General features: G+C 42.7%; 1 protein-coding gene across 2 annotated transcripts; it reads left to right on the forward strand.

The window, feature by feature from the left end:
* The first annotated feature begins 53 nt into the window (after positions 1–53).
* Positions 54–26,822, forward strand: LOC112261613 (protein tyrosine phosphatase non-receptor type 21). 2 transcript variants are annotated; one of them, XM_024437071.2, is made up of 20 exons: positions 54–523; positions 1,746–2,049; positions 8,358–8,527; positions 8,928–9,025; positions 10,327–10,394; positions 10,508–10,578; positions 15,185–15,272; positions 15,597–15,685; positions 16,223–16,310; positions 16,619–16,698; positions 16,787–16,882; positions 17,258–17,318; positions 17,542–17,623; positions 17,831–19,341; positions 20,190–20,324; positions 22,608–22,826; positions 24,472–24,600; positions 24,765–24,999; positions 25,211–25,371; positions 26,293–26,822. In XM_024437071.2, the coding sequence occupies exons 2-20, from the start codon at positions 1,870–1,872 to the stop codon at positions 26,419–26,421; spliced, it is 3,690 nt and encodes a 1,229-aa protein (XP_024292839.1). In that variant the 5' UTR covers positions 54–523; positions 1,746–1,869; the 3' UTR covers positions 26,422–26,822. The 2 variants fall into 2 exon arrangements, with proteins under 2 accessions (XP_024292839.1, XP_024292840.1); XM_024437072.2 differs by lacking the exon at positions 16,787–16,882 and having other exon boundaries at positions 57–523.
* The last annotated feature ends 1,132 nt before the right edge of the window (positions 26,823–27,954 follow it).

Here is a 27,954-nt window from a genome sequence, read left to right on the forward strand (position 1 = left end):
AGTATAACATGAGCAGAAATATAGGTTTTCGGTGTACGGGGCTGAATAACGTACGTCGTAAGCAGGGTGGCAGCTGTCTCATTCTTGTCATTTTCCCTGCCTGGCATTCCAGCTGTCTGATGTCATTGCCTCTAAATCTGCCGTGTATCACGCCGCTGTTGAAGAACTACTCAAACTTTTATAAAGAAATACAACCGTTGAAACTCATACAGGACCTGAAGAAAATATTATATTTAATGTAAATGTTCATAGTTTTGTTTGTCTATGTAAATCAACATAATAGGAAAACGGTTGTGTAAAAAAGAGGATAATATAGATCCGCGGATGTAGAGATTCATACACACTTGTTGCTCTTTCGGCAGGAAGTGAAGCACGTCGTTAGCTGAGTTGGTTTTCTGTAATGCAGCTTCCAAACTAAACCTTTTCGATATTTGACATAACTATCACCTATAATGACTGGCGGCAGCTTTGGATATGCACAATTTACAAATGGACTAATTTGCTTTTGGCGGACATCAATAAGGTAAAGATGCTAATGTCAACTATCTGGCCATTTGCAGGGATTTTGTTATGGTGATGGAGAGCCCATTTTGACGCTGACGACGTTAGCTATGCTAGCCTGCAAGCTAATTAGCTAAAGTTAGTGTACTGCAGGCTTTCCCAAACTTTTGCCCTACCACTACATAGCTGATTGAAATAATCAAAGTTTGATGATGAGTTGGTTATTTGGATCAACTGTGTGGTACTAGGACACAACACAAAACGTGCAGTCGGAGGATGGTGGCAGGACCGAGCTTGGGAAACCATGAAGTAACTTACTGGATAGTTTTTAAACGTACTGTACTGTCTTTGGTTCTATGTTTAGGCTTTTTGGGGAGTATCTCTTTTTCATAACCGTATAGCTAGCTTTGTTTAAAGTAGTGTTTTGTTTATTTTTCATGTAACCCGAAGTCATTTGTTGCTTCAACTTGATGGCGTTAATGAGCTAACGTTAGCTAACTAAATTAACACGGCTAGTTAGCCACCTGACTTTGCTAGCTGGACTAACTAACGTAAAAAAATATGCTCATATCTGATGGAGACTGTCCGTCTCTACAATATATCATGTATTGTACATTCATCTAGTATATTGGCTTGGCTATTGGTTAGTAAAAGTCGTTGATGTCTTTTGTAACAAACAACTTTAGTTTACTAGTTAAATCTGGACTGGAGCCCAATGCACTGTCTATCAACATTCAATTTTGATCTGTCATTCCAGTGTAATGGAAGTGTCCTACAGATAACTTTGGGATGGAGAACCATTAGCAAGCTACTGGTACAGAGTTATTTGCAGCTCATTCAATAATCACTCGACTGTCTGATTTGCACCAAGAAATTAGATGCTCCCTGTCTAGTTAGCTAAGTGGATTACCAATAAGATGGGTTGTTTCATAAAGGGCATCTGTTTTATGTTCTGAGATTGGTTACCTCTGCCGGTGGTCAGGGATTGCAGGCTTTTGTTCCAGCCAAGCACACTACATAACTGAATCAACTTATCAATGTTGAACATTAAAATCAGGTGTGTTAGTGCTGGGTTGGAACAAAAGCCTGCACACACTGTTGCTCTCTAGAACCAAAGTTGGTGATTCTGAATAACATGTCATATAGTATAATACTGCTTGTTATGTTTGTCTTGAAAATGTTATCTGGAATGAAGAAATCATTTATATTGTCTCATAACAATTTTTCTCTTTCTGTTTTCACAGGGATACATGTATCCAACTCATGGATGGCCTCTTATCCACTACATTTTTGATGGGCAAAGTTTAGAGACAACGGGACATATATTTCTGGATCAAGGAAATACTCCTTGCCAAAGGACTTTGAAACATGCCCTTGCCATTCGGCTTAAAACTCAAAAGAACTCGAAGGTATACTGTCTCAAGCAAGAGCTGTCTGGTCACACGCATTCAGCTGCTCAATGGTGAATTTGTTGAGTTTACTCTTTCTGTGGAGAGCACCGGCCAGGAATGTTTGGAGGCAGTTGCACAGAGACTCGAGTTACGAGAGGTATGTATGCTCAAGATGACTGACACTGATGGTTGTCGTTTTGTTTGTGATTACTCTTCTCAAGTGAGTGGCCATTTAGGTTAAAGTTATCATGGTCTATGATCTGTTCTCCAACAGCCTACCTGATAGTCCTGTCATTATAAAACAATCAGAAAACTAGAACCTATCCTATTGTCTTGAGGTTATGGAAAAGAATCATTTGTTTCAGCCAAAGGCATTCCACATTGACCTAGTCATTCTTCAATCACGTAGGCCATGCATGCACTGCTCAAGTGGACCCACCTCTGCTGTGGACACAGTGGACACACCTGTGCTGTGATTCAATATGCATCTGAATCAGACTCGGTAGCTAGGTTTCCCTCTAATTGGCAATAGAGTTTCATGTGAATATTCCAGAATCCGCATAAAGAAATTATTGTGTTTTTAATTCGGTGCTTGTGTATGTCTATACTTTGTGTAGCCATTAACGATGATGCTAATGATACTCATCTTCTGGTAAGGATGGAAAGGCTTTCCAAAAAAACTCAATTAAATGTTAGCTATAAAGTAGCCTAAGCATACCTGGCAGAATTTATATCATGATTATTTAACATAAATCCAGTGGCCATTTTTTTTAATGGCTAATCCCATTTAGTCGACTGGTAAATTGTTTGGTCGATAGGCTCAGTGGACTAATCCATTGTGGAGGCCGCGGGGATGGCACACCACTATCACCAGTACATTTACCGTTAATTCTCATAATTTCTAATCTCAAATCAAATCAAATCAAATTTATTTATATAGCCCTTCGTACATCAGCTGATATCTCAAAGTGCTGTACAGAAACCCAGCCTAAAACCCCAAACAGCAAGCAATGCAGGTGTAGAAGCACGGTGGCTAGGAAAAACTCCCTAGAAAGGCCAAAACCTAGGAAGAAACCTAGAGGAACCAGGCTATGTGGGGTGGCCAGTCCTCTTCTGGCTGTGCCGGGTGGAGATTATAACAGAACATGGCCAAGATGTTCAAATGTTCATAAATGACCAGCATGGTCGAATAATAATAAGGCAGAACAGTTGAAACTGGAGCAGCAGCACGGCCAGGTGGACTGGGGACAGCAAGGAGTCATCATGTCAGGTAGTCCTGGTGCATGGTCCTAGGGCTCAGGTCCTCTGAGAGAGAGAGAGAGAAAGAGAGAATTAGAGAACGCACACTTAGATTCACACAGGACACCGAATAGGACAGGAGAGGTACTCCAGATATAACAAACTGACCCCAGCCCCCCGACACATTAACTACTGCAGCATAAATACTGGAGGCTGAGACAATCTACAATGTTTGTTTGGTTATTGTCATTTCTGTTAATGTATTCAATATATTATTATTTTGACAGTCTTTTACTGTTCTCATTGTCAGAGTGGTCACATTGTTTGCAGAGCTCAAAAACCTATGCTATACTTAGGAGTTTTGCCAATTTATTAATCGTCTTTTGTTTGGAGCCCTCCTGTCAATGTTGAGTAAGGACGCACACCTGATTACGCATAGAAGTAGGCATAGGCTACTTGGACTGCGCGCAAATGTAGGGCTATAAATGTGCCCATTTGGGTATCTGATAGTATTTCTGATTGTCTTAACCCACCACAACTAATGAGCTGTGGAGCATCTCAAAGTAATTTTTTATTAATCTCAAACAGCAAATAAACAGTCTGTTTTTACATCCATTGACAATAGTTCCTCAGTGTAGACTATTTGAAAAATCTTTACAGCTCAATAACTACTCTGCAAAATAAAACAACAATGCTCTGATCCAGTGGAAACTTCATAAAATAGGCCAGCCTGATTATTTCTTATCCCTTGCTCAAAAAGCCTACAGCTGTGTCTGACCCGGGAAACTGAGGGCCCAGAATATGTATACAGTGTTGTTAGTTTGCTAGCACCAGACCAAGATGATACAATGTTTCAAGTTCCTTGCAGACACGCCATGTGTAGCCAATGTGATTCATAGGATATTTTCTACCTGCAGTCTGCAATGTTTTTATTTGTTGACTTTATATTGGATATTTCTACATAGTTGGCAATAGAAGTTACTTTTAGATTTGTATAATTTTCATTTAGTTCAAATTTTCATTAACAACATGACAATGGTTATGAGATGCGAAGACATTATTAAAAATTAAATGTAACCGTTTGAGACTGTGCATATTAAAACCAGAACTGGCATGTAGAAATGGTAAGATAAATTGGCACTTGACATGAAACAGGTTTGTGTAGCCTACCGGCAACTTCAGGAGTGTAACGGCAGAATCTGCGTACAGGTTTTTGTTATTTTGGTTGTCTTGATCTCTGTCTCCTTCCTTGAGTCATTTGTCTTAATTATTTCATCAAACAGTGCCCTTAATTCTTAGGGCTGAAATCCCGTTTATGGGATCGATATGACAACAGCCAGTGAAAGTGCAGGGCGCCAAATTCAAAACAACAGAAATCTCGTAATTAAAATTCCTCAAGCATACAAGTATCTCATACCATTTTAAAGGTAATCTTGTTGTTAATCCCACCACAGTGTCTGATTTCAAATAGGCTTTACAGCAAAAGCACCACAAACAATTGTTAGGTCAGAGCCAAGCCACAGAAAAACACAGCCATTTTTCCAGCCAAAGAGAGGAGTCACAAAAAGCATAAATAGAGAGAAAATTATTCACTAACCTTTGATCTTCATCAGATGACACTCATAGGACTTCATGTTACACAATACATGTATGTTTTGTTCGGTAAAGTTCATATTAAAATAAAATAAATCTCAGTATACATTGGGTGCGTTATGTTCAGTAGTTCCAAAAACATCTGGTAAATTTGCAGAGCCACATCAATTTACAGAAATACTAATCATAAATGTTGATGAAAATACAAGTGTTATACATTGAATTAAAGCTATACTTCTCCTTAATGCAACCGCTGTGTCAGATTTAAAAAAAGCTTTACGGAAAAAGCTAACCATGCTATAATCTGAGAACAGCGCTCAGAGAACAAATGCATATATCCGCTATGTTGGAGTCAACAGAAGTCAGAAATAACATTATAAATATTCACTTACCTTTGATCTTCATCAGAATGCACTCCCAGGAATCCCAGGTCCACAATAAATGTTTGATTTGTTCGATAATGTCCATTTATGTCCAAATAGTGACTTTTGTTAGCGCGTTTGGTAAACAAATCAAAACTCACGAAGCGCGTTCACTAGTTGCAGAACGTAGAAACTTGTCAAACAATGTATGGAAACAATCTTTAGGATGTTTTTAACACAAATCGTCAATAATTTTCCAACCGGAGAATTCTTTTGTCTTCAGAAAAGCAAAGGAACGGGAGATACCTCTCATGTGAAATGCGCGTGACTGCTGCCAGACCTCTGATTCAATCCACTCTCATTCGGCCCCACTTCACAGTAGAAGCCTCAAACAAGTTTCTAAAGACGATTGACATCTAGTGAAAGCCTTAGGAAGTGCAAGATGACCAATATCCCACTGTAACTTCAATAGGGGCTGAGTTGAAAATTGACCAACCCCAGATTTTCCACTTCCTGGTTGGATTTTTTTTTCTCAGGTTTTTGCCTGCCATATGAGTTCTGTTATACTCACAGACATCATTCAAACAGATTTAGAAACTTCAGTGTTTTCTATCCAATACTAATAATAATATGCATATATTAGCAACTGGGACTGAGGAGCAGGAAGTTTACTCTGGGCACCTCTGGACACCTTTTCATCCAAGCTACTCTACTGCCCCTGCAGCCACAATAAGTTTTAAAGCATCGCTCAGTGCATATAGTTGATTTTATTAAAACACATAGGGTGGGTCTATAAATGGAAAATACACATTTAAAAAAAAATGTAGACCAGTCGATTGATTGGAAGAATAGACAACTGCAATCACATGAGCGCTACAGAAACTTCTCTCGGTAACTACAACCAAAAAGTCTACATTTCTTTAGACTTTTCCCAGACCCCAGAAGTGGTCTCATGGTTTAAGTTATATTGTGGACTTTGAACATACAATTTTGTTTTTCTATTCAAATGGTGTTTTTTATTATTTTTAGCTTAAAACAAAATAGAGAACTGAATTTGGGGAAAAACTTAATGGTATCAGGCCCAAGAAATTACAGATTTTATAGGGCCCTATATAGCAAAGGACACTGATCGTTGAAGGATCTGTTACCATGCAATATATAAAAGATAGAAATGCTTTTATTCTGTAGACTAGTAGCCTATGTTTTGGCCTGACTTTTGCCATCAGAGAATCTCTAGACTATGCTCTTTGTTGGAAAGTCTTGATTCTCTCACAGACGTTGATGATCTTTACCATGGACTTTGTGTGAACTGTTTGCAATAGGGGAGGGTTTAAATTGCCTAGCAGTGATTTCTGATATAAATTCCAACGCTTCAAATAGACATTCAGATGTTGTAAATGGGTTAGCAATGGTATGATTGTAGTCAGAGCAATCACGCTGTGAGCCTTGTGGCCAGACTCCCTTCATCATAAACAATACAGGTCAACTCCAGAACCACTGTTCATTGTGTGATGCACACTGCTCCACCCCAGCAGACAGTCACAAGACTGGACAGGGAGTGGCAGCAGCACAGGAACCTTTAACTTTACTTTGGGCCTGTGGGTCAACATTCATGTTTCAGATGAATACAAGCTATGTGTAGTAGTATCGCCATGTTTATGAAGGAAGCACAAACATGTTAAGTATTCTATAATTTAGCGTAGGTAATTTAACCTAGGTAATTTTTATTTTATTTTTTTATTTCACCTTTATTTAACCAGGTAGGCAAGTTGAGAACAAGTTCTCATTTACAATTGCGACCTGGCCAAGATAAAGCAAAGCAGTTTGACACACACAACGACACAGAGTTACACATGGAGTAAAACAAACATACAGTATAAACAAGTCTATATACGATGTGAGCAAATGAGGTGAGATAAGGGAGGTAAAGGCAACAACAACAAAAAAGCCATGGTGGCAAAGTAAATAGAATATAGCAAGTAAAACACTGGAATGGTAGATTTGCAATGGAAGAATGTGCAAAGTAGAAATAAAAATAATGGGGTGCAAAGGAGCTAAATAAATAAATTAATTAAATACAGTAGGGAAAGAGGTAGTTGTTTGGGCTAAATTATAGGTGGGCTATGTACAGGTGCAGTAATCTGTGAGCTTCTCTGACAGTTGGTGCTTAAAGCTAGTGAGGGAGAAGTGTTTCCAGTTTCAGATATTTTTGTAGTTCGTTCCAGTCATTGGCAGCAGAGAACTGGAAGGAGAGGCGGCCAAAGAAAGAATTGGTTTTGGGGGTGACTAGAGAGATATACCTGCTGGAGCGTGTGCTACAGGTGGGAGATGCTATGGTGACCAGCGAGCTGAGATAAGGGGGGACTTTACCTAGCAGGGTCTTGTAGATGACATGGAGCCAGTGGGTTTGGCGACGAGTATGAAGCGAGGGCCAGCCAACGAGAGCGTACAGGTCGCAATGGTGGGTAGTATATGGGGCTTTGGTGACAAGACGGATAGCACTGTGATAGACTGCATCCAATTTGTTGAGTAGGGTATTGGAGGCTATTTTGTAAATGACATCGCCAAAGTCGAGGATTGGTAGGATGGTCAGTTTTACAAGGGTATGTTTGGCAGCATGAGTGAAGGATGCTTTGTTGCGAAATAGGAAGCCAATTCTAGATTTAACTTTGGATTGGAGATGTTTGATATGGGTCTGGAAGGAGAGTTTAACCAGACACCTAAGTATTTGTAGTTGTCCACGTATTCTAAGTCAGAGCCGTCCAGAGTAGTGATGTTGGACAGGCAGGCAGGTGCAGGTAGCGATCGGTTGAAGAGCATGCATTTAGTTTTACTTGTATTTAAGAGCAATTGGAGGCCACGGAAGGAGAGTTGTATGGCATTGAAGCTTGCCTGGAGGGTTGTTAACACAGTGTCCAAAGAAGGGCCAGAAGTATACAGAATGGTGTCGTCTACGTAGAGGTGGATCAGAGACTCACCAGCAGCAAGAGCGACCTCATTGTATACAGAGAAGAGAGTCGGTCCAAGAATTGAACCCTGTGGCACCCCCAGAGACTGCCAGAGGTCCGGACAGCATACCCTCCGATTTGACACACTGAACTCTATCAGAGAAGTAGTTAATTTAACCTAAGCTATTGTCATTGTAAACCAAAATACCATATTACTGTCATTTCATTAACAAGTAACGATTTCACAATCGCCTCTTCTTTCAATAGACTGCTTCCTGTTTCCCCGATTTAAAGCCCCACTTTTCATTTCCTCCCCCCACCAGATAACGTACTTCAGCCTATGGTACTTCAACAAGCAGAACCAGCAGCGTTGGATCGATCTGGAGAAGCCCCTGAAGAAGCAGCTGGACAAGTATGGCCTGGAGCCCACCGTCTACTTCGGCGTGGTCTTCTATGTGCCCACCGTAGGCCAACTGCAGCAGGAGATCACTAGGTCAGATATCCGCTTAACACAGAGGGACACCAGACACTCATTCAGGTTGCTTCTCATGCCAAAATGTTGTCTCCTTCATGCATTTCTTGGTTAACTCTAAGCCCCACAGTTCCCACCAAATTGATTTAATCTATCCATTCCTATTGGATCAGTCAAAAGTAGTGGAATGTAATGCATGTGTATCCTTCATGCTACAGGATTTGCCATACTCCGTATGCCATAACACGTACTGAGCATTGAGCAACTCAGTCCAGTAACCACTGTTCTTTCTGTGTTGGCACCCACTACAGTATGACATCACATCTCTCACTGACTGATTTTGAATGGAGGTGTCAAACCAAGTCATGTTTGTCTTCTGTCCACACCTTGAGATTAACCAACTTCCTCTACCTCCCTACAGATATCAGTATTATCTCCAGTTGAAGAAGGATGTTCTCGAAGGCCGAATCCCTTGCTCTATAGAACAGGCCATCCGCCTGGCTGGCTTGGCAGTGCAAGGTAATGTGAATACTGAACACTGGCTCTGAATGCAACAACGGGAAATTAAACTCCGTACACACTTATCTACTGATGGGGTGACTGAGGATCGCCACCTGTTCAAACTGTGGTGACAGGTCAGGTCCTGCCATAGGTGGCCACAGCAAGTGTTTTGCACCACACTCGCACACGGATGTCATGACCTGTTGTAAATTCCACTGCTCATGCTTTATTGAACCTAAAGCTGGTGACAGTACACCAATGCAACAGGAGTGAAGTTGTTAAGAGTATGGTTTCGCGGATCATTACTGAATCTCAGCTCGGGACTCGTCAGATGTGTCATATGATTTCAAAGCATACCTAGGGAAAATTTGAATTTTAAACTTGAATATTTTCATTTGCTATTCAAGAGAACATCATTGATGTCTCATTGTACAAACGTAAGGCCATTTTCTACAATCCTAAGTAACCTTGTTTGTATAAATGCTGAGTCGAGCACTTTATTTTGGGTTTATTGAGCTTTTCACAAGTCTGTTAATGTAGGACACTTAACAAGCAACATCAAGCCCAAACCAACTTATAAACTGGCCAGGCTCAGGGAGTGTAAACTCCCTTTGCATGAGTCTCCAGCTTGACATTTCTGGACTCCCACTTTTGCACAGCCAGAAGAATCTCAAACATTACTGGCAAAGTTATATCAGGCAGTGCAAGTTACTGGCCTAGGTGTTAACATTGCACAGCAACTGAGATCACTTACTGGTGCAACCCAGGTCCAAACTATTGCTGTCCAAACTGCATAGCAAGCTAGATCAAAATAGCATCCCAGTAATACTAAAAGCTTTAAGAAACCTCTATTTGTTTACTTAAAAAAGCCCTGCTAAGTTTGCTTTTGGTTTTTGCTTGGAAGATGTTGGACATTGTCTATTTTTACTTAGCTGCTGGGGTTAGGGTTTGTGGGGGCCTGGCCGGTAGAGCCGTAGCTAGCATGGCTAATGCCTGGGATACTGAACATAGCTGTGAACATAGCTGGCGTGCAGAAAGAGATTGCTGTTAACGTTGGACCACTACAGTTTCAGACGTTAAAGCAATCCCGTGTCATAACACACGGGTCCCCCTGCTTTTCTAAAATAAGCATCACACCATTCTGAAAATCCATAGACGCTTTGTCTGCCTCGCACTAACTGCAGAAATAGACACATTAGACTTTTACCTATTTAAGGTTTTCACTTGTATTCACTGCTAGGAAAAATATTACTGTAGTGTTATATGTATTCACCCAGTGTACTAAAATTGCGATTGTATTTTATTATTTTCTGTTTCAGCTGACTTCGGAGACTTCAATCGTTACGATTCGCAGGAGTTTCTTCAGAAGTTTGTGCTCTTTCCTATCGTAAGCCGTTTCTTTCTTTTCTCTATGGCTTTGCATCTCAAATTTCTTGTTTTACGATCTATAGTCATCATTAATGTGCACAATGTAATCTAGATTTCCCCATCTATTCATAGGGCTGGATCCAGGATGAGAGAGTACTGGAAGAGGCCACTCAGAAAGTGGCTGTGCTTTACCAGAACTACAGGTGAGAAATCTTCAGATGTTCCCACATCAGATTTTCCATCTGTGGAAAAGAAGACATGCCTTATATTCTCCACAGGAACCCCCCTTCACATCTTCTGAGGCTGGCATTCGCAGGGCCTTTTAATTGAGTCCAGGTTCGATCCATGCAGTGGGACAGTCCATGGTGCTTCTTTCTCATCTGGCCTCAGCAGGCTGAAAATAAACCCATCTGACCAGGGGTCCTCAACTCTAATTTACAGTCAGGCAGATGGATGAAAAGCCCCGAGCCAGGGCCGGCCTGGCACCAAGCCACCTCCAAGGCCAGCTGGTTTTCATTCCGTCCATCCCAACCTGCAGGTTTCCAGCCTTCTGCTCACCCCCCATATGAACTGGATAGATAGATGGAAAAAGCTGTTTTGGGCCCCAGCTACAGGGGAGGGAGGTGTCCGGTTGGGGGGGTTCTGTAGTTGAGGTGAGGAGTTGATGCTTGCCTCAATGTTGGTGTGTATGAAATGGTTTCACTGCTTTGTGTGTAATTCGAAGTGCAGTGACACAGATGAACAGAAGATGGAGATGATGGGGGATAGCACATAGCAGCAGCTGATCTTGCTGGTGGTTGAACTAGACTGACACTTTCAGTTTGAGAAGGGTTGTCAGGGCTCCAGACTGTGACCATTTCGATGCATTTTGCTACCATTTGACTTGGCTGTGTGAGTAAATGTTTTAATTGGTTGCATGGGTACGAGCTGCACATTCTACATTTGTATTTGTATTTATTATGCGTCCCCAGTATTTCCTGCCAAGGCAGCAGCTTCTCTTCCTGGGGTCTAGCAAAATTAAAGCAATTTTAAAAACATTACAATACATTTCACAACACATTAAGTGTGTGCCCTCCGGCACAAAATCCATGTGTACATGTGTGTATGTTATGGTGTATGTCTGTGTGGGGGTGTCTTCACATACCACGCTGTTCCATAAGGTGTATTTTTATCTGTTTTTGCATGGGTGCTAGTAGTTTAAACAGACGGTGCATTTAACATGTCTATACTTTTCACAAGTACAAGAAGTGATTAAGTCGATCTCTCCTTTACTTTGAGCCAGGAGAGATTGACATGCATATTAATGTTAGCTTTATTCTGGACAGACCTCTCCCGATCAATAAGTTTTGACCATGACAGTTTACAATCCAGGGTTACTCCAAGTAGTTTAGTCCCCTTAACTCGCTCAATTTCCACATTATTCATTACAAGATTTAGTTGAGGTTTAGTGAATAATTTGTCACATGCAATGCTCCCCCCCTCCCCCCAGGAGGCTGTCCGAGTGGACTGATCCATTGTGGAGGCTGTGGGGATGACAGTCCATCAGTCTAAGAAATGTGATACTGAAACTGTATATGGTTATATTACGTAAGAACAGTTGTGCAAAACAAATAAAAAATATATTATTTTATAACCAATGCGTTTTGTCCCGCGGATAGTAGTCATTGTCCGCTGTTTTGAAACGCATTAGTGCACTGAATTAGCGCCTTTTCCTAGACCATGTTGCAATGTGCATAATAGCAAAATTAACCAGCATATTGGTGTTGAACAATGCGGCAGAGGCAGCAACGGAGTTAGGAGGCAAGAAAACAGCCCTTTAACTTTTTTTTAGACATCTGTTTGTCTAAACAAGTGAGGAGAGAGGAAACCCCAACCTAATTAGGTCTATAATCAATAGCCTAACTGATAAATGTGCCTGGCTTTATAAATCGTCCATATTACACTACCGTTCAAAAGTCCAGTGTCTGTTCTCCATCTTAATATTTAATTTTTATTAGCCAGTCTGAGATATGGCTTTTTCTTCAACTCTGCCTAGAAGGGAAATTCCTGATTTTGAAATGCAATCAAGCATTTTAGTTTTAAAATAACAAAGCGACCATTTAAATAATTCACGTAAACAATAATTAGGCCTAAACTATTCCATTTCGCAAATTGCATTCACCAATGAATGCGACTGTTTTTAGTCTTTGTTGTAATAAAGGCTTTACAAAAACAAACGTGTTACAACGGACTCTCTGGTAGGCTTGCAATTGTATTTTGTGTTTACATTGTTCCAAACGGTCAGAAAAAGGATATTCTAATCTAACAGCACCTGTTTGGCACACATAATATGCTTGCGCTTTACCTTATTTTTGTTCTTGAACGCCAATATTTTCCACAACTAGTGAAATTTATTCCACACATCTGACTTCCCCTTTACTTCCTGATTTAACCAGTAAACTTTCCCCGTTTTGTTTTTGTCACGTCTTCTGGATAAATTCTGCTGTCACACGTGTAACGGTGTTGAGTTTGTTTATTGACGTGATTATGATATGCAATAGGTCAGGCCGTATTGGTCACGTGCATGCAATGCGTACATGTGTCACACAAATGGAGCAAGGGATGAGGGAAATGGGAATGTTTTTCCTAAACTTTTCAGTCAGAAATTGCTGTAATTTATGTTGCCACTTCAGCAACTAAATTAGCAACCAACCGATTGGTCAAAAGAACAGAACTCTTGGTCAAATAATATTGTTTTTTTGTCGGGGACGGCCCCAATCCTTGTGGTTCCTGTAATGAAAGTATCTGTGCCTGTTCCGATGGAGCTTGCTGCTGTGAAGAGCGAGCGACTCACTCCCTCTCCACGTGCTCAGATTGTAGGCAATATCATTTAACTCAATTGCGGGAAAAATACAGTCTTGGAAGCAACTACTTTCGTCACTGTTGAAGAGAAGAGTTTCTCAGCTTTCTGTAGGCATATATATATATTTTTTTCTGATAATGGAGCTCTATAGAAACTATTTTACAACCAAAATATTTGATATGGCGCACAAGACATATATGGCATATGTGCATTGTCCATTGCAAGTGCATGGGACTCCATTGAGTAGAAGGCTACCACAGCAACGTTTTGTGTGTTTTTTTACATTTAAAAAAAACCTTTTAGATTAATACGTAGCTTACAACAGTGGCTATTATGTTTAGAGTTAGCGATCTAGCTAATGTGTTTGTAGTTTCCACATTCAGTTAGTCAATACGCCCCCCAAAAAGTTAGTACATGTAGACAAATGTATCTTTATTGAACAAAAGACAGGGTTCAGCAATGGGCCCACTGTGTCACCATCAGGAGTAATTGGGCACATTGCCCTAAGATGAATTACTTCTGTCCTGTTTACCACACTTGCCAAATATCAGAACTCAAAATCAAACTGATCATGCAGTGTAATATCCGTTTGATATATTTTGAAGGATGTTTACAACTTTCAAATGTATTCTTCTACAGCACCACTGGTCCGATCGATTTTTCAAGACTTTTGCTCAAACAATATGTTTGCTATTAGCCAATGAGTGTGCATGAATGATTTTTTTTTATTTCCAACAGCACCACCATGGAGCCAAACTGAACCATACTTAACAGGTTAACCAGGCTCATATCCCTGAGCATGTGTGCCAAATTTCACCACTCTGAGTCAATCCGATCAAGCGAATATAAACGTGCCCATTATAGCGCTACTGTGTGGTTGAGCTGAATGTGCTTAGATATGTTGAGTCTTGACAGTGTTTGTGATGTGTACCAAATTGAGTTACAATGTGAATATCTGTGTCGGAGTTAAATGCATTTGTGCCAGACCACGCCCACGTGATTTCTTTATTGTTCAGTAGCCAATGCTTGAGATGCTATCCTGGAAAAAAACTCATTTGTGACTGCTTGCTTGCTCCATCGATGCCATGTTTTGTGCAGATCAGTCATTTGGTGCCAGATAAGTAGTGTTTTTAAGTGAACCGTTTTTCTCACAATTCTAAATGGCAGAAAATCCATCATGGTGGACCTTGTGGGTCCTTGAGGCACACTTGTTCCTTGTGTGGAGAGGGACCTATCTACGGAATTTCAGGACTCTAGCTCAAACAGGATGAAGGGTGTGAGATTTTAAAAGTTTGCATATTCAATCACTTGTTAGTGCCACCATGTGGCCATATGGCATTGCATGATAGTGTGGCCCTTGCTCCTTTACCATCATGCAAAGTTGCAACCTCCTGACCTCGGCCTTACCATCTCACAAGAATATGCATTTTTATCACCAATCGGCAGAAGGAAAATAATAATCAACTGCTATAAATACAATAGGGTTTCAACAGCTACCATGCTGAAACCCTCAAAATGATGGGGCCCTATTTTAACAGTAATATAACGATAACCTAATTTATCATCCCAAAATTAGCTGGAATCATGCATTATTCCTGCATAGACATGTTAGATGAAACAACTTATTTCTTGAATAAAATCTCAAACAGTAGTCTAGTACACCTTTTTAATAAAGCACTTTGAATGACTTTATAAGAGGATTCCTTATTTCTTCTATTGTGTCACGGAGCGAAATCATGGGTTGGTGCCACCAACTGAAAGAGTTAGTGGCACCAGTGCCAACAGGGGAAAATGTTAGTCTGGAGCCCTGGGTGTCATGTCATGAATCTTGTTTCAGAATGTGACCTAAGTATGTGTGGGTTTGTCTGTGTACTCTGTCTGTGCTGGTTAATGGGTGTTGGTGTGTCTGTCTGCTTTGGACATGTATTGTTTATGTTAACTTATATTGCTGTGTGTGTTTCTCTCAGGGGGTTGCCTGCCCCAGAGGCTGAGATGTTGTACATGCAGGAGGTGGAGAAGATGGAGGGCTATGGCCAGGAGAGTACCCCAGCCAAGGTGAACACAGCTACACCAACCTACAGTACCTACTCCACCAAAGCCTTACTGCACTACTACATTGCTATCCAGTCCTATTGACTTTCTATCAATACCTCCTATTGTTCAACATGATGTATGTGTGAAGACATGAATCAAGGGACAGATGGTTTTTCAGTTCAAAATTCAGCAGATGCAGGTGCTGATCTTCTGGAATATATTCATAGAAGTATAAATATAGACCCCCGCCCCCAGTACAGAGGACAAAAAAGCCCAGTGAGGTCCACATTTTTCATTAGCTATAGTTCTTCCATTTAATCCTCTTCTCTCTTCCCATCCCCACAGGACAGCCAAGGCACTGATATCCTCCTTGGGGCCTGTCTGGATGGCATTTTTGTCAAGCACAAAAACGGCAGGCCACCCCTTGTATTCAAGTAAGACAGGAAAGAATTTAGTTTATTTTTATATGCATTTTTTACAGTATTTCCCCAGGCCTACAATATGTTCCGCTTCTAAATATGAGCTGTCTGAATAAAATCCTGTCTGCTATTTGTGTACATGAAGCAGTAATTGTGTTAGATCCAATGACTCAGCATATTGAGTCTGGTTCAGTCCACAGCTAGCTACTATTCTTAGATGGCATGGTCGTCTCTGGCTATTTTGGATCAGATGGTATGTTCTATAGTTGGGGTCAGGGATTTTTTTTTTCTGACCATGTGACCTGGCAAGGAGAAACTCTAGGCCTCTGATCAGGTCACATGACTTCAATTTTCCCCCTAGGGAAGTCTCATTTTGTGTAGAATATCCCAATCCAAATGCTACTGAGAGTGTTGAATGTAGACACTTCTCTAACTATTGACTCAGATATGGTTTCTATTAACGTCACTCCCCTCCCACAGCAGGCTGCAGAAACTGAAGTTTTGTGACCACTGACACTGCCTCATGCTCCCGTGTTTTAATGTACTGTGTAGGTGGAATGAAATTAACAACATGACTCACAATAAGTCCTTCTTTGCCCTGGAGCTGACCAACAAAGAGGAGAGCGTGCAGTTCCAGACTGTGAGTCTCAAACCACCACCACCACGCACCGCAATTATCCTCTTCCCATTATACACATTGTCCCACACATGCACTGGCGTTCTATGCTCTCACAGTGCATGCTGTGTGAATGTGTATTGACCTTTCTAGATAAACATGTGATCTTGTGTATGTGTGCTTGTATCGCGGTAACCATGCCACATGCGTATAGCGTCAACAACCGCTGGCTAAAGCCCCATGCAGTTCTATTTGAGTAGGTGAATGAGTAGAACACCACCACCAGTGTACTGAATGTCTAACGCTGTGGATGTTTTCTTTTCCCTCTACAGGAAGACCTGGAAACCTCCAAATATGTGTGCCGGATGTGTCTGGCCAGGCACAAGTTTTATAAGATTAACAAGAGCAGCCTGTAAGTGTCTCTCTTAAGGAATCTAGCCCTGTTCCTGTGTGTGTGTGTGTTCTCTCCTCATTCCTGTCCCCTCTCCTCCTCTCTCCAGAGAGGAGTCTGACCCCCCTTCGCCTTCTGAGGGCTCCCAGAAGTCCATTCTCACTCTTTCCTTTCCTCGCTTTCCTTTTCTGCCTTCTAACAAGGGGTGAGCAATGCTGTCCGCAGCCACCGCCCATAGTACAGGTCTCTTCAGAGAGCCTCCCCTGAAAACCAACCAGAGCCCTACAAAACACCCTAGCTACATTCAAATGACACCAATCCTTTCATCACCACCTTTTTTATGTTTTCAATGTTTGGGCGAAGAAAGACGTATACAAATAAAAACCAATCTTAAGAAAAGGAGTTCTCTCCTGGATATTGTATCTTTCACTGCGATAATGGGAGATTTAATTTAACAGAGAAGAGGTGATCTGAGCTATTCAGCCTCCTTAAAACTACTACCCCCCGAGTCCCTTTCAACTTGAAAGAAAGCCTTTTTGTTTTTACGACCTGTGTTTTGTTTTTGTGTTCCTGTTCTCAGCCAAACCCAGCCAACCGCTGTGAACCCAGTGAGACGCCGATCCTCCACCAGGATGTCTCTGGTATGCTGCCAGTGAACTGCACACACACGTGTACACACACTCTCTCCCTCTAAGCTATGGCCGGTGGAGCGCAGAACATGACAAACGTCAGACTCTGGCCAGTGCTTCAGCACACTATTAGATTTGTGTGGAATTCCATGTTGTTGCGCTGCATGAAGATCAAGTGTGCAGTAACTAAATCGTGTTGGTTGATCTCTCTCTCTCTCTCTCTCTCTCTGTGCAGCCAAAGCCCCCGCCCTACATGTTGCCCCCGCCACAGATGCACTACAATGGTCACTTCACTGAGCCTTACACATCCTCACAAGGTACTTATAAAGTTAGGCCTGACCTCACCAGGATCACTGGTGTTTCAACCACCATCATGCACCATGCATCTATCTGAGCCCTAATGACCAAAGAGAGGAAGGTGAATGTCCGCTCACTGCTTAGTCATGCAACAATGCTTAGATTAAAGGGTCTGTTCTTCCTATGCCTGTAGTTCTCAAATACCTTGTCTTTGTCCTTTCTTTCAGACAACCTGTACATGAACAGTCAGCACGGCTACTACTACCACTCTCAGACCAGCCTGGACCGCTCACCACTCGAGTACGGCAACAGCGGCGGTGGGAACGGGCGGCTGCGTAACGGCAGCGTGTACAGCGCCCACAGCACCAGCTCCCTCACCAACCCCCAGCACTACATGCAGCCCTCGCCCATGTCCTCCAACCCCTCCATCACAGGAAGTGACATCACCCGGCCCGACTACGTGCCCTCGCACCGCCACAGCGCACTCATCCCCCCCTCTTACCGTGCCACCCCGGACTACGAGACGGTCATGAGGCAGAAGAACCGGGGAAGTGGAGGAGGGATGGTGCATGGCCACGAGCACCGCCAGAGCCACTCCATGAGGAACCTGAACATTGGGAACTCGTATGCCTACAGCAGGCCGGACCCCCTGGTCTACAGCCAGCCGGAGATCAGAGGAGAGCATGGTGGAGGAGGAGCGCACCACCACTACCCTTTCCACCTCAACTCCAGCTTCCACAGCCCCTCGCCGTACCCCTACCCCACAGAGAGGAGGCCGGTGGTGGGGGCGGTTAGTGTGCCCGAGCTGACAAACGTCCAACTGCAGCAGGCGCAGGAATATCCTGCAGCCAATATCATGAGGACCCAAGTGTACCGCCCTCCACCCCCCTACCCATACGGTGCCCACCCACGGCCCGCCAACAGCACGCCGGACCTGTCTCGCCACCTGTATGTGAGCAGCAGCAACCCGGACCTGATCATTACGCGGCGCGTGCACCACTCGGTCCAGACCTTCCAGGAGGACAGTTTGCCTGTAGCCCACTCCCTGCAGGAGGTATCCGAGCCCCTGTTCTTGGCTGGACCCCCACAACACCACCCCCACCAACACAACGCACACAAACGCAACTCCATCGAGATTGCCGGCCTGGCTTACAGCCTGGAGGGTATGAGAGTCAAGGAAAGGACTGTATCTGCCTCAGCCGCAGACACCCCCCATCTGGTCCCTCATGGCTCCTCAGGCTCCCAGCTCAACGTGTTCCTGGAGCGGACCAAGTCAGAGGACGGGGGGGAGGGGAAAGAGGACGTTCGCTACGGCCACAAGAAGTCCCTGTCAGACGCCACCATGCTGGTGCACAGCAGCGAGGAAGAGGAGTTTGAGGATGAGAGCGGACGCCACACACCCCAATCCCACGATGCACTATTGTCCGGGCCTGACCCGCAGCAGCTTCTAACCAATCTGGGACAGATTCCCCTGGAGCCCCCGCCCGCATATCCCATTGGCGCCTTCCTTGACCCTGTCCTGTCTGGTCTCCCGGCCTATCAGGTGCACCCACTGATCCAGGAGGCGGAGTCACTGTACCTGTTTGAGGGCGGACAGACTGGCAGGATGGTGCCCTCGATGTCGGATAGTGACATCAGTGGGCAGAACAAACCGAAGACCAAGAAGGATTTCATCAAGAAGAGGCCTGTGTCAGACGTTCCTGCTGGGAAGAAACCCATTGATGGCCTGCCTCCTGCCGTGAGTCATACACCCTCTCCTCTGCCATAGTAGCCCCAGTCTCCACTGCCTTACTCGCTGCCCAAACATGCCTGTGTATTTAGAATTGTTTTTTAAAAGCAAATTTGACTACTAAGTTTGACTAGACGTGTCAGTGTGTCTTTCATTGTTCAAGGAACAGCCCAATCTCATTGTCTTGGAGACTATTTTTAATTTCTGTCAGTTAATTAAGATACATTTTTCCTCTTCGCTAAAATGTCTCACATTCCCATCACGGACTGTCACACAACACAATAGTGGAATATACCAAAGGCCATAAGTTGGCCATGTTCATTTCAACCTCCCGAGTGGAGTGCTAGAGGTGTCACTACAGGGTTTGGTTTGATTCCAGGCTGTATCACAACCGGCTGTGATTGGGACTGCCGTAGGGCGACGCACAATTGGCCCAGCGTCGTCCAGATTAGGGTTTGGCTGGGGTAGACCGTCATTGTAAATAAGAATTTGTTCTTAACTGACTTGCCTAGTTAAATACATTTAAAAAACAAACTATCTGTTGGTCAGGTGACTAAACCTGTGACCTCACAATCACTCCTAAACTCACTGACCCACCAATGCAGGGGTATTTTGTGTAGTTTCATGGTGGTTGGGAGACCGATTCACGATGACACCATGTGCACCTGTAACTGAAAGGAATGTTGCAAGGCGACCTCAGTAGCTGGTTCGGTCGCATTCCATGGGAAAATACGGCACCAAACCAGGCTGAGCCATAACTGCTCCTCCCCTAACTTCGTTAGACATTCGGTCAACTTCAGCCATACTCACTCTTTCTCTCTCCCTTCTACCTCTCTCTCTGTCCTCCGTCACAACAGGGCATGAAGAAGCGGGCTGAGCTGAAGAAGATGGGTCCCCTGAAGGTGGCGGCACTCAACGGCCTGACCCTGTCCAGGCTGCCCATGCACGAGGGAGGCAAGGACCAACCTGAGAAGGCCTCCAACGACGAGAGGGTAGGCACTAGCAGTGGTCAATGCTCTAGACTAGTTTAAAGGTGCCCACCAGGGAGCAATGCGTCCCCTAATTCGGCGTAATTCCTGCACTAGAGCAAAATGGTTACGTTTCCACCTCAGAAGAATGACCCAGGCTACTTATACATATTTACTAATTGGGGGTAGGATAGGACGTTGTGGTGAATTCCACATTGAGTGGAGAAAGATCAACAAATGGGGAATGTTCATAGGAGTAGCAACATGAATTTGTGCATGAGGCAGAAATAATGCGGTGTGACTCGAGTTTCACTATCAGCTGGTTATTATCTTTTAATATCTATAAATATTTCACTTTCACTGTTCATAGGAGTAGCAACATGAATTTGTGCATGAGGCAGAAATAATGCGGTGTGACTCGAGTTTCACTATCAGCTGGAAGACGGTGTCCTTTTTTGGTCAGTGTCAGTAGAGGAAAGGACGGACGGTGAGAGGCGGACCCTCAGTCTGCTACTCTCTCCCCTTCCGCTGACCATCAGATGCAGGGACCATCAGCCCAGTAAAATAAAAAGCTAATTATTTAAATGTATGCTCACTCAGCTGTGCCTCAAGTAATACAAAAACCGAAAATGGTCCGAACAACAAGCATAGCCAATATGCATTGATGATGTATTGGGCCTATAGCCTACTCCAAAAACCTCATTGCTACGGTATTGTTTTTAATAGGTTAATCTTGCATAGGCTTTAAAAAAATCAGACCAGTAGATCTCGGCTTGCAATTTTTAATTAATTATTAAAAATAAAATGTACCCCCTTTTCTCCTCAATTTCGTGGTATCCAATTGTTAGTAGTTACTATCTTGTCTCATCGCTACAACTCCCGTACGGGCTCGGGAGAGACGAAGGTCGAAAGCCATGCGTCCTCCGAAACACAACCCAACCAAGCCGCACTGTCATGAGTACAAAACATTAGGAACACCTTCATTTGCCCTCAGAACAGACTTAATTTGTTGGGGCATGGTGTCGAAAGCATTGCAGTTCTTGACACCTACTACTATACCCTGTTCAAAGGCACTTAAATCTTTTGTCTTGCCCATTCACACGCTGAATGGCTCGCATACACAATCCGTATCTCAATTGTCTCTAGGCTTATCGTTCTTTAGGCTTATCGTTCTTTAGCCTGTCTCCTCTCTTTCATCTACACTGATTGAAGTGCATTTAACAGATGACATCAATAAGGGATCATAGCTTTCACCTGGGCAGTCTGTTGTGGAAAGAGCCGGTGTTCCTAATGTTTTGTACTCTGTGTGTATATATTTAATACAGACTAATGCAGAAATAAGTGAAATTGACTTATTATCCAATGGATAACAAGTTTTCACCCCCTATAGCTCAGTGTAGGCTAAGACGAAAAGCTATTTGGCTCAGTCTTTGCAGGTGTTTCTGATTTAAATAACAATGCCATGCTTGTAGGTGGGAACATAAGAAATAAAACCCAGCCCTTAAAGAAACAGACACGGCTCCTCACTGCTTTGCATAGTTTACTTGGGATGTGTAAGTGGTTTCGATTACCAGGTGATCAAGCAGGCAGAGTAAAAGTTGTCTAAAAGAATTGCTGTTGGGAGTTTTCTAACATCTATTGTAAATCCATGTCACCTGTATTCAAAGGGTTGTGTTTTACATCATGATTTATATAAGACTTTATTTATGGAGATCCAAACAGTACCGTAGTTTAAACAGAACAAAGGGTTGTGTTTTACATCATGATTTATATAAGACTTTATTTATGGAGATCCAAACAGTACAGTAGTTTAAACAGAACAAAGGGTTGTGTTTTACATCATGATTTATATAAGACTTTATTTATGGAGATCCAAACAGTACAGTAGTTTAAACAGAACAAAGGGTTGTGTTTTACATCATGATTTATATAAGACTTTATTTATGGAGATCCAAACAGTACAGTAGTTTAAACAGAACAAAGGCGTTGAGTGATACTGGTGACGTAAATAAATAGGAGAGCAGGTCTACCAAGTAAATGCTGATGTTTATCTGTTTTAGTAGAAACTCCTGCACGTGTTAGACTGATACACTATGTTAAGTAATATGTAGTGTCGAGCTTAATCACATTTCACCAATGGCTGATATGTTTCCTTCTCATGCACAACATATACTGCTACTACATGTTTCTAACCATCAGGAAAATGTACTTTCTTCTTGCACACACAAAGCTATAGCTTTTCAACTCCATACCCGTTTCATGTCTAGAAGCTGATCAATCCAATGTGTCTTACTCTGTTTCTCTTAGTGTAAGGTGCTGGAGCAGCGCATGGAGCAGGGCATGGTGTTCACAGAGTACGAGCAGGTGGCCAAGCGGCGTCCGACAGGCGACTGCAGCATCGCCCAGCTGCCGGAGAGCGGCGAGAGGAATCGCTTCCAGGATGTGCTGCCCTACGACGACACGCGTGTGGAGCTGGTGCCCACCAAGGAGAACAACACAGGCTACATCAACGCCTCGCACATCAGGGTAATGTTAAACAGACTACATACACCATATGCTTAAATATATTCTCTAAAATGTTTATTTCAAACAGGATTTTGACCTTAAATCACAATGTAATATAAACTGTGTCATAAAAACAAATGTGAACGCACAAACCTAAACCATTTAAGTTAAGAGCAACTTGGTCGAAAAGCAAAAATAGCTTTTTAATATGTCGTCAATATTTTCCATGTAGAGTACATTACCCAGTGATAAATCTGGAAATAGTGAATCCCATGGAGAAAGAACAGAAGCATAATCTTGAACTTTGAAAACATCCCATTACTGTAATAAATGAATCAATATAGAGTTTTACTTTTTATTTTTATTAACATCCAGAAAGAAAAAGATGAACTTAGGCTAAAGTTGAATGTAGAAAACATCCCACATAGGTCAATATGAAAGTAGAGGTGTGAGGCCTACGATTGGTTTTGTGCCATAGCCCTTCAGTCCTGGCTCTGAGGTAATTCTCTTCTTATTATCCGTTCTTGTACCAGGTGTAGGTGGCGTTGGTAATGTCAGTCAGAGTGTAGGTGGTGCTACAGGTCAGTGTCACTATCTAACTCTTGTTCACTTTAGCAGGAGCTCCACTCCCCAGCAGAAATGAATGAAAAAACTCTCTGACAAAGAAAACACATGGCAGCCACTTCAGGAGAGTGGAGATCTCTGTGGCATTTTATAGCACAGCAGTAACTGTCTGTAGAGTGTGACCTGATCTAAAGGCTTGATCCAGAGGTTGTACATTCTTGTACCAGGTGTAGGTGGTAATGTCAGTCAGTGCTGTTACAGGTCAGTGTCACCTTCCCTCCCTCTGTGGCAGGAGTCACCTTCACCTGCAGGTCTGTGATGGACACGCTGAATCCAGGGGCACCTGAATATTTCTCTCTTGGTTGATCTGTTATTAGTCTGAACTCATGAGTGTCACTTTTTCTCTCAGCTCTGGGATTAATCAGGGTGCAGTCACTTTTGTTATCCCTAATATTTTCAGATGTAATCAATCATACTTAGTCAGAATGTAAGGTATTTTCAGGGTCTTGTATGTTAACTTACTGATGGTGCATGGGAACAACAAGAAGGTTATGTGGTGTAGGTTTGACACATCAGGTGCCAAAATATACTGAACAAAAATATAAATGCAATGTGCAACAACTTCAAAGACTGAGGTATATTTCATATAAGGAAATCAGCCAATTGAAATAAATGAATGAGGCCCTAATCTATGGATTTTACATGTCTGGGCAGGGGTGCAGTCTTGGGTGGGTCTGGGAGGGCAGAGACCCACCCACTTGGCAGCCAGACCCACCCACTGGGGAGCCAGCCAATCAGAATAGGTTTTTCCCCACAGAAGGGCTTTATTACTGACAGAAGTAGTCCTCAGCACAGTAATAAGTGCTGGATGTTAAGTTACTACCTCCAACTGTTGACTGTCACATCCTAAAAAACAACATTCATATAAATGCTCTTCATTCCAGATTACTGCTGATGGCTCAGGCATCTGTGCAGACAGATGCAGTCTCCTTGATAATCATTCCTTCCCCAGGGCTGGGTAGGGTAATGAGCAGCATGCATGCATACCTGCTGTGGCTTTAGATGGGGTCACTAACCATATCTCTCCTCTGGCTTTTCCTAGATTACGGTGGGTGGAGACGAGTGGAGCTACATCGCCTCCCAGGGCCCTCTTTCGAACACCTGTCTGGACTTCTGGCAAATGGTGTGGGAGCAGGGTGTGGCCATCATCGCCATGGTTACAGCTGAAGAGGTGTGTGTGTTTGTTAAACTGATCTTTGTCTGTCAGAAGTGTAAGTTGTTATTGAATGTCCTCAGATCTAGCAGTAACATGACCCTTTGACCTTTCTGTAGCAGGTATCTCAGCTCAATCCTTCTGGCTAACCTTTTAACCTTTTCCTCTAACCCCCTTTGCAGGAGGGTGGCAGGGAAAAGAGTTTCCGCTACTGGCCACGGCTGGGCTCTCGCCACAACACGGTGACATACGGACGCTTTAAGATCACTACGCGCTTCAGGACGGACTCGGGCTGCTATGCCACCACGGGCCTGAAGATCAAACACCTGCTGACAGGCCATGAGCGCACCGTATGGCACCTGCAGTACACAGACTGGCCCGACCACGGCTGCCCCGAGGACTTCAAAGGCTTCCTCTGTGAGTGGATCGGTTGAAATCTAGATGTAACGTGTATTCAAACCAGGAATTCGCTTTAAGATTGTCAATCTATATTCCAAGGGAAAGGTCAAGAAGGCAGTTCCAGTCTAATTTGAAGGGGTGATTAATTGGCACTTTGTTGTAAAATCCTCTTTTTTCATTAAGAGTTTGGTTAATATAATAAATCATTTATCTATTTTTTTTTACCCAGCGTACCTGGAGGAGATCCAGTCAGTGAGGAGACACACCAACAGCACCAGCGACCCAAAGAACACCAACCTACCCGTGCTGGTCCACTGTAGTGCTGGAGTGGGCCGCACCGGGGTGGTCATACTCACTGAGATTATGATCGCCTGTCTGGAACACAACGAGGTAAAAAAACAAGCGCACGTCTATGTATATTACCATTACAGTACTGGGCTATATAGTGGGATCTGCAGATTGCCATTACATTGCTGAGCTATGTAGAACTTCTAAAACATTCTGTAAGGGTTCATGCTTCTCTTTGTTTTATGTTAGGACAGTGTGAATCATGTCGCCAGGCTTGAACCCTAGTCTATTCCATCAGTAATGCAGGCATTGGTCAGTTTAGATCAGGGATGGGCAACTGCCGGCTCAAGGGACCCCCTTTTTAAGGCCCTTGGATCAATTTCCCCCCCAAAATAATAATTTGATTTCATTAACTTACTGTTGCAAGTTAGACTAGTAAAATACACAAAGTGCAATTTCGAAATTTGGTTGTGCATCAGCAGTTTTTCTCTTATGTCAGCAGTCCGTGATAGTCAATTAGCCCATGTCGGCTAAGAATTTTTTATTGCTAAGTTAGTTTAGGGCCAGCTATCTAAACGTTTTATCACGGTCAAATTACCGTCCGGGGGGCCCCCATTGATTTTGTTAGTCTCAATTAGATCTATTAAAAACTGTAAACATTTCTCTATACCCTATGGCAAAATTGATAGAATTACAGGAAATTAGCTGTAAAAAAGCTAATTTTTCTCTCCGCCCCATGGAAAAATGAGTAGAATTGCATTGATAGCTATAAATTCGCTAAATCTCACCCCCCCTCATGGCAAAATGTATAGAATTGCCGCGAACTTGCCTTAAAACTAGTACATGTTCTCTACAACCCATGGCAAAATAGAATTGTACTGTCAAGAGGAGGCCAATTTTTTGTGGTTCCCACCCCCATCAAAGTTGCCCATCCCTGGTTTAGCTCAAGAGGCCCCTGAACAAATCCAATAACATACTCCTTTTTTAAAGTGTCTGTGTCCTGTTTCCCCCTCTTTCCTCCAGATGCTGGACGTCCCGACCGTCCTGAACATGCTCCGGCAGCAACGCATGATGATGGTGCAGACCATCTCACAATACACCTTCATTTACAAAGTCCTTATCCAGTTCCTTCGCAACTCCAGGCTAATCTAAGCGTAAGCCTCAGCAGCCCCCCCCCCCTCTCCCCCAAAGGTTTGTGTCGGCCACGAGGAAGCATCTGTGGCTCTTAGCTCCAAAATGATGGTGCTGGTGGATGGTCCTTTTTCAAAGTGTTAATGGAGGCGTGACTGCGATAAAACCTGACAATGAAAGGATCGCATGACTTTGTGCGTGTCCCCCTCTTGAACAGTATTAATGAGATTTGACTGTAGGATTTTTACACTACACAATTACTGACATGAAACCCAGCACTTGAAACCCAGACATGAAACCCAGCACTCTGATTATTGTATATCAATATCATTAATTACAGATATTTGTTTATCACAGATTTTTAGTTTTGACGATTTGTGTGCTGTGCTGGATGATGGTCTTTATAAAGGACTTGACTAATGTTTTGATTGAGAATTCCTGAAGGAAGTTAAAATCACACTTTGATTATGTTGGACTACTGTTTGACCGTGGAAGATGAGAATGGCCACTTTTTTAAATGAAGGGCATCTTTGGTGAACTGCACTTATATCTAAGGAGTGTCGATGTGTTTCCATGTCTCTACTGTGGTGGTTTAGGATTTCTCCTTTGCTCTTATTTGGCTTAGCAATAGGCCTGACACTAAGACCATGTATTGATTTATAAGTGGGGTAAATTTTATGTTCCCCCGATGGTACCACAAACCTCACTTTGGGGAAAACTGGGTATTTGTAACCAAAGAGCTAAAGTCATTCAATAGCTACACACATCATGTTGAGTTATTCAGGTGTCTACCAAAGAATCTTTACTGTTAAACACACATTGAGGTATTTGGACATAACTGGAATTGATGGTATTACATTAGCACCCCCCCCCACAGACACACACACACACACACCCATTCTGTCTCTCCCATATAGCACAATACCAGATGTGGCTCACACATAATGTGCAATCCGCAGTTGATATAATAACTAAGTGTTTTCCCCGCCACTGTTTTGGTAAAAAGATGAGGATTGGGTCTGGAGAAATGTAACCACTCTCAAATTCATAGACAGAGCCATGTGTGCAAGGACTGACCATCCATGATATCAAAATTATAGTTTGAACCATGTTTTGAGGCTATACCGTGTTTGTTTACATTGGCTTTTACATTTACTTTGTTTACAAACATTGGAGTAAAACCAGCTTATATTTTAAGTTCTGATGGGATACGGCAGTTGAACTAAGCTCATGATGCATTTATACGTTTTATATTCTTCAAGAATCAATGGGCACATTAATTTGTAAGTAAAAAAAAAATAATGGATGTAATAATTGCAGATTAACCCTTAAGTACATTCCATTCTAACTGATGTGTGCCTAAATGGTTGGTGGACTCTGGGATAAGACAGTTTCAATTGAGAAACGATATGCAGTCGCAAAGTATTCAGACCCCTAGACTTTTTCCACATTTTGTTACGTTACAGCCTTATTCTAAAATTGAATAAATAGATTTTTCCCCCTCAATCTACATACAATACTCCATAATGACAAAGTAAAAACAGGTTTAGACAT

The sequence above is a fragment of the Oncorhynchus tshawytscha genome, linkage group LG11 (assembly GCF_018296145.1).
Source record: "Oncorhynchus tshawytscha isolate Ot180627B linkage group LG11, Otsh_v2.0, whole genome shotgun sequence".
NCBI lineage: Eukaryota > Metazoa > Chordata > Actinopteri > Salmoniformes > Salmonidae > Oncorhynchus > Oncorhynchus tshawytscha.

Bases quoted from the DNA above. Each gene is read 5' to 3' on its own strand.
- LOC112261613 (XM_024437071.2), top strand. From the start codon at position 1,870: ATGCCCTTGCCATTCGGCTTAAAACTCAAAAGAACTCGAAGGTATACT. The intron at 9,026-10,326 runs GTAATGTGAATA...TTTCTGTTTCAG, and splicing joins GGCTGGCTTGGCAGTGCAAG to CTGACTTCGGAGACTTCAAT. The intron at 17,319-17,541 runs GTATGCTGCCAG...CTCTCTGTGCAG, and splicing joins CCTCCACCAGGATGTCTCTG to CCAAAGCCCCCGCCCTACAT.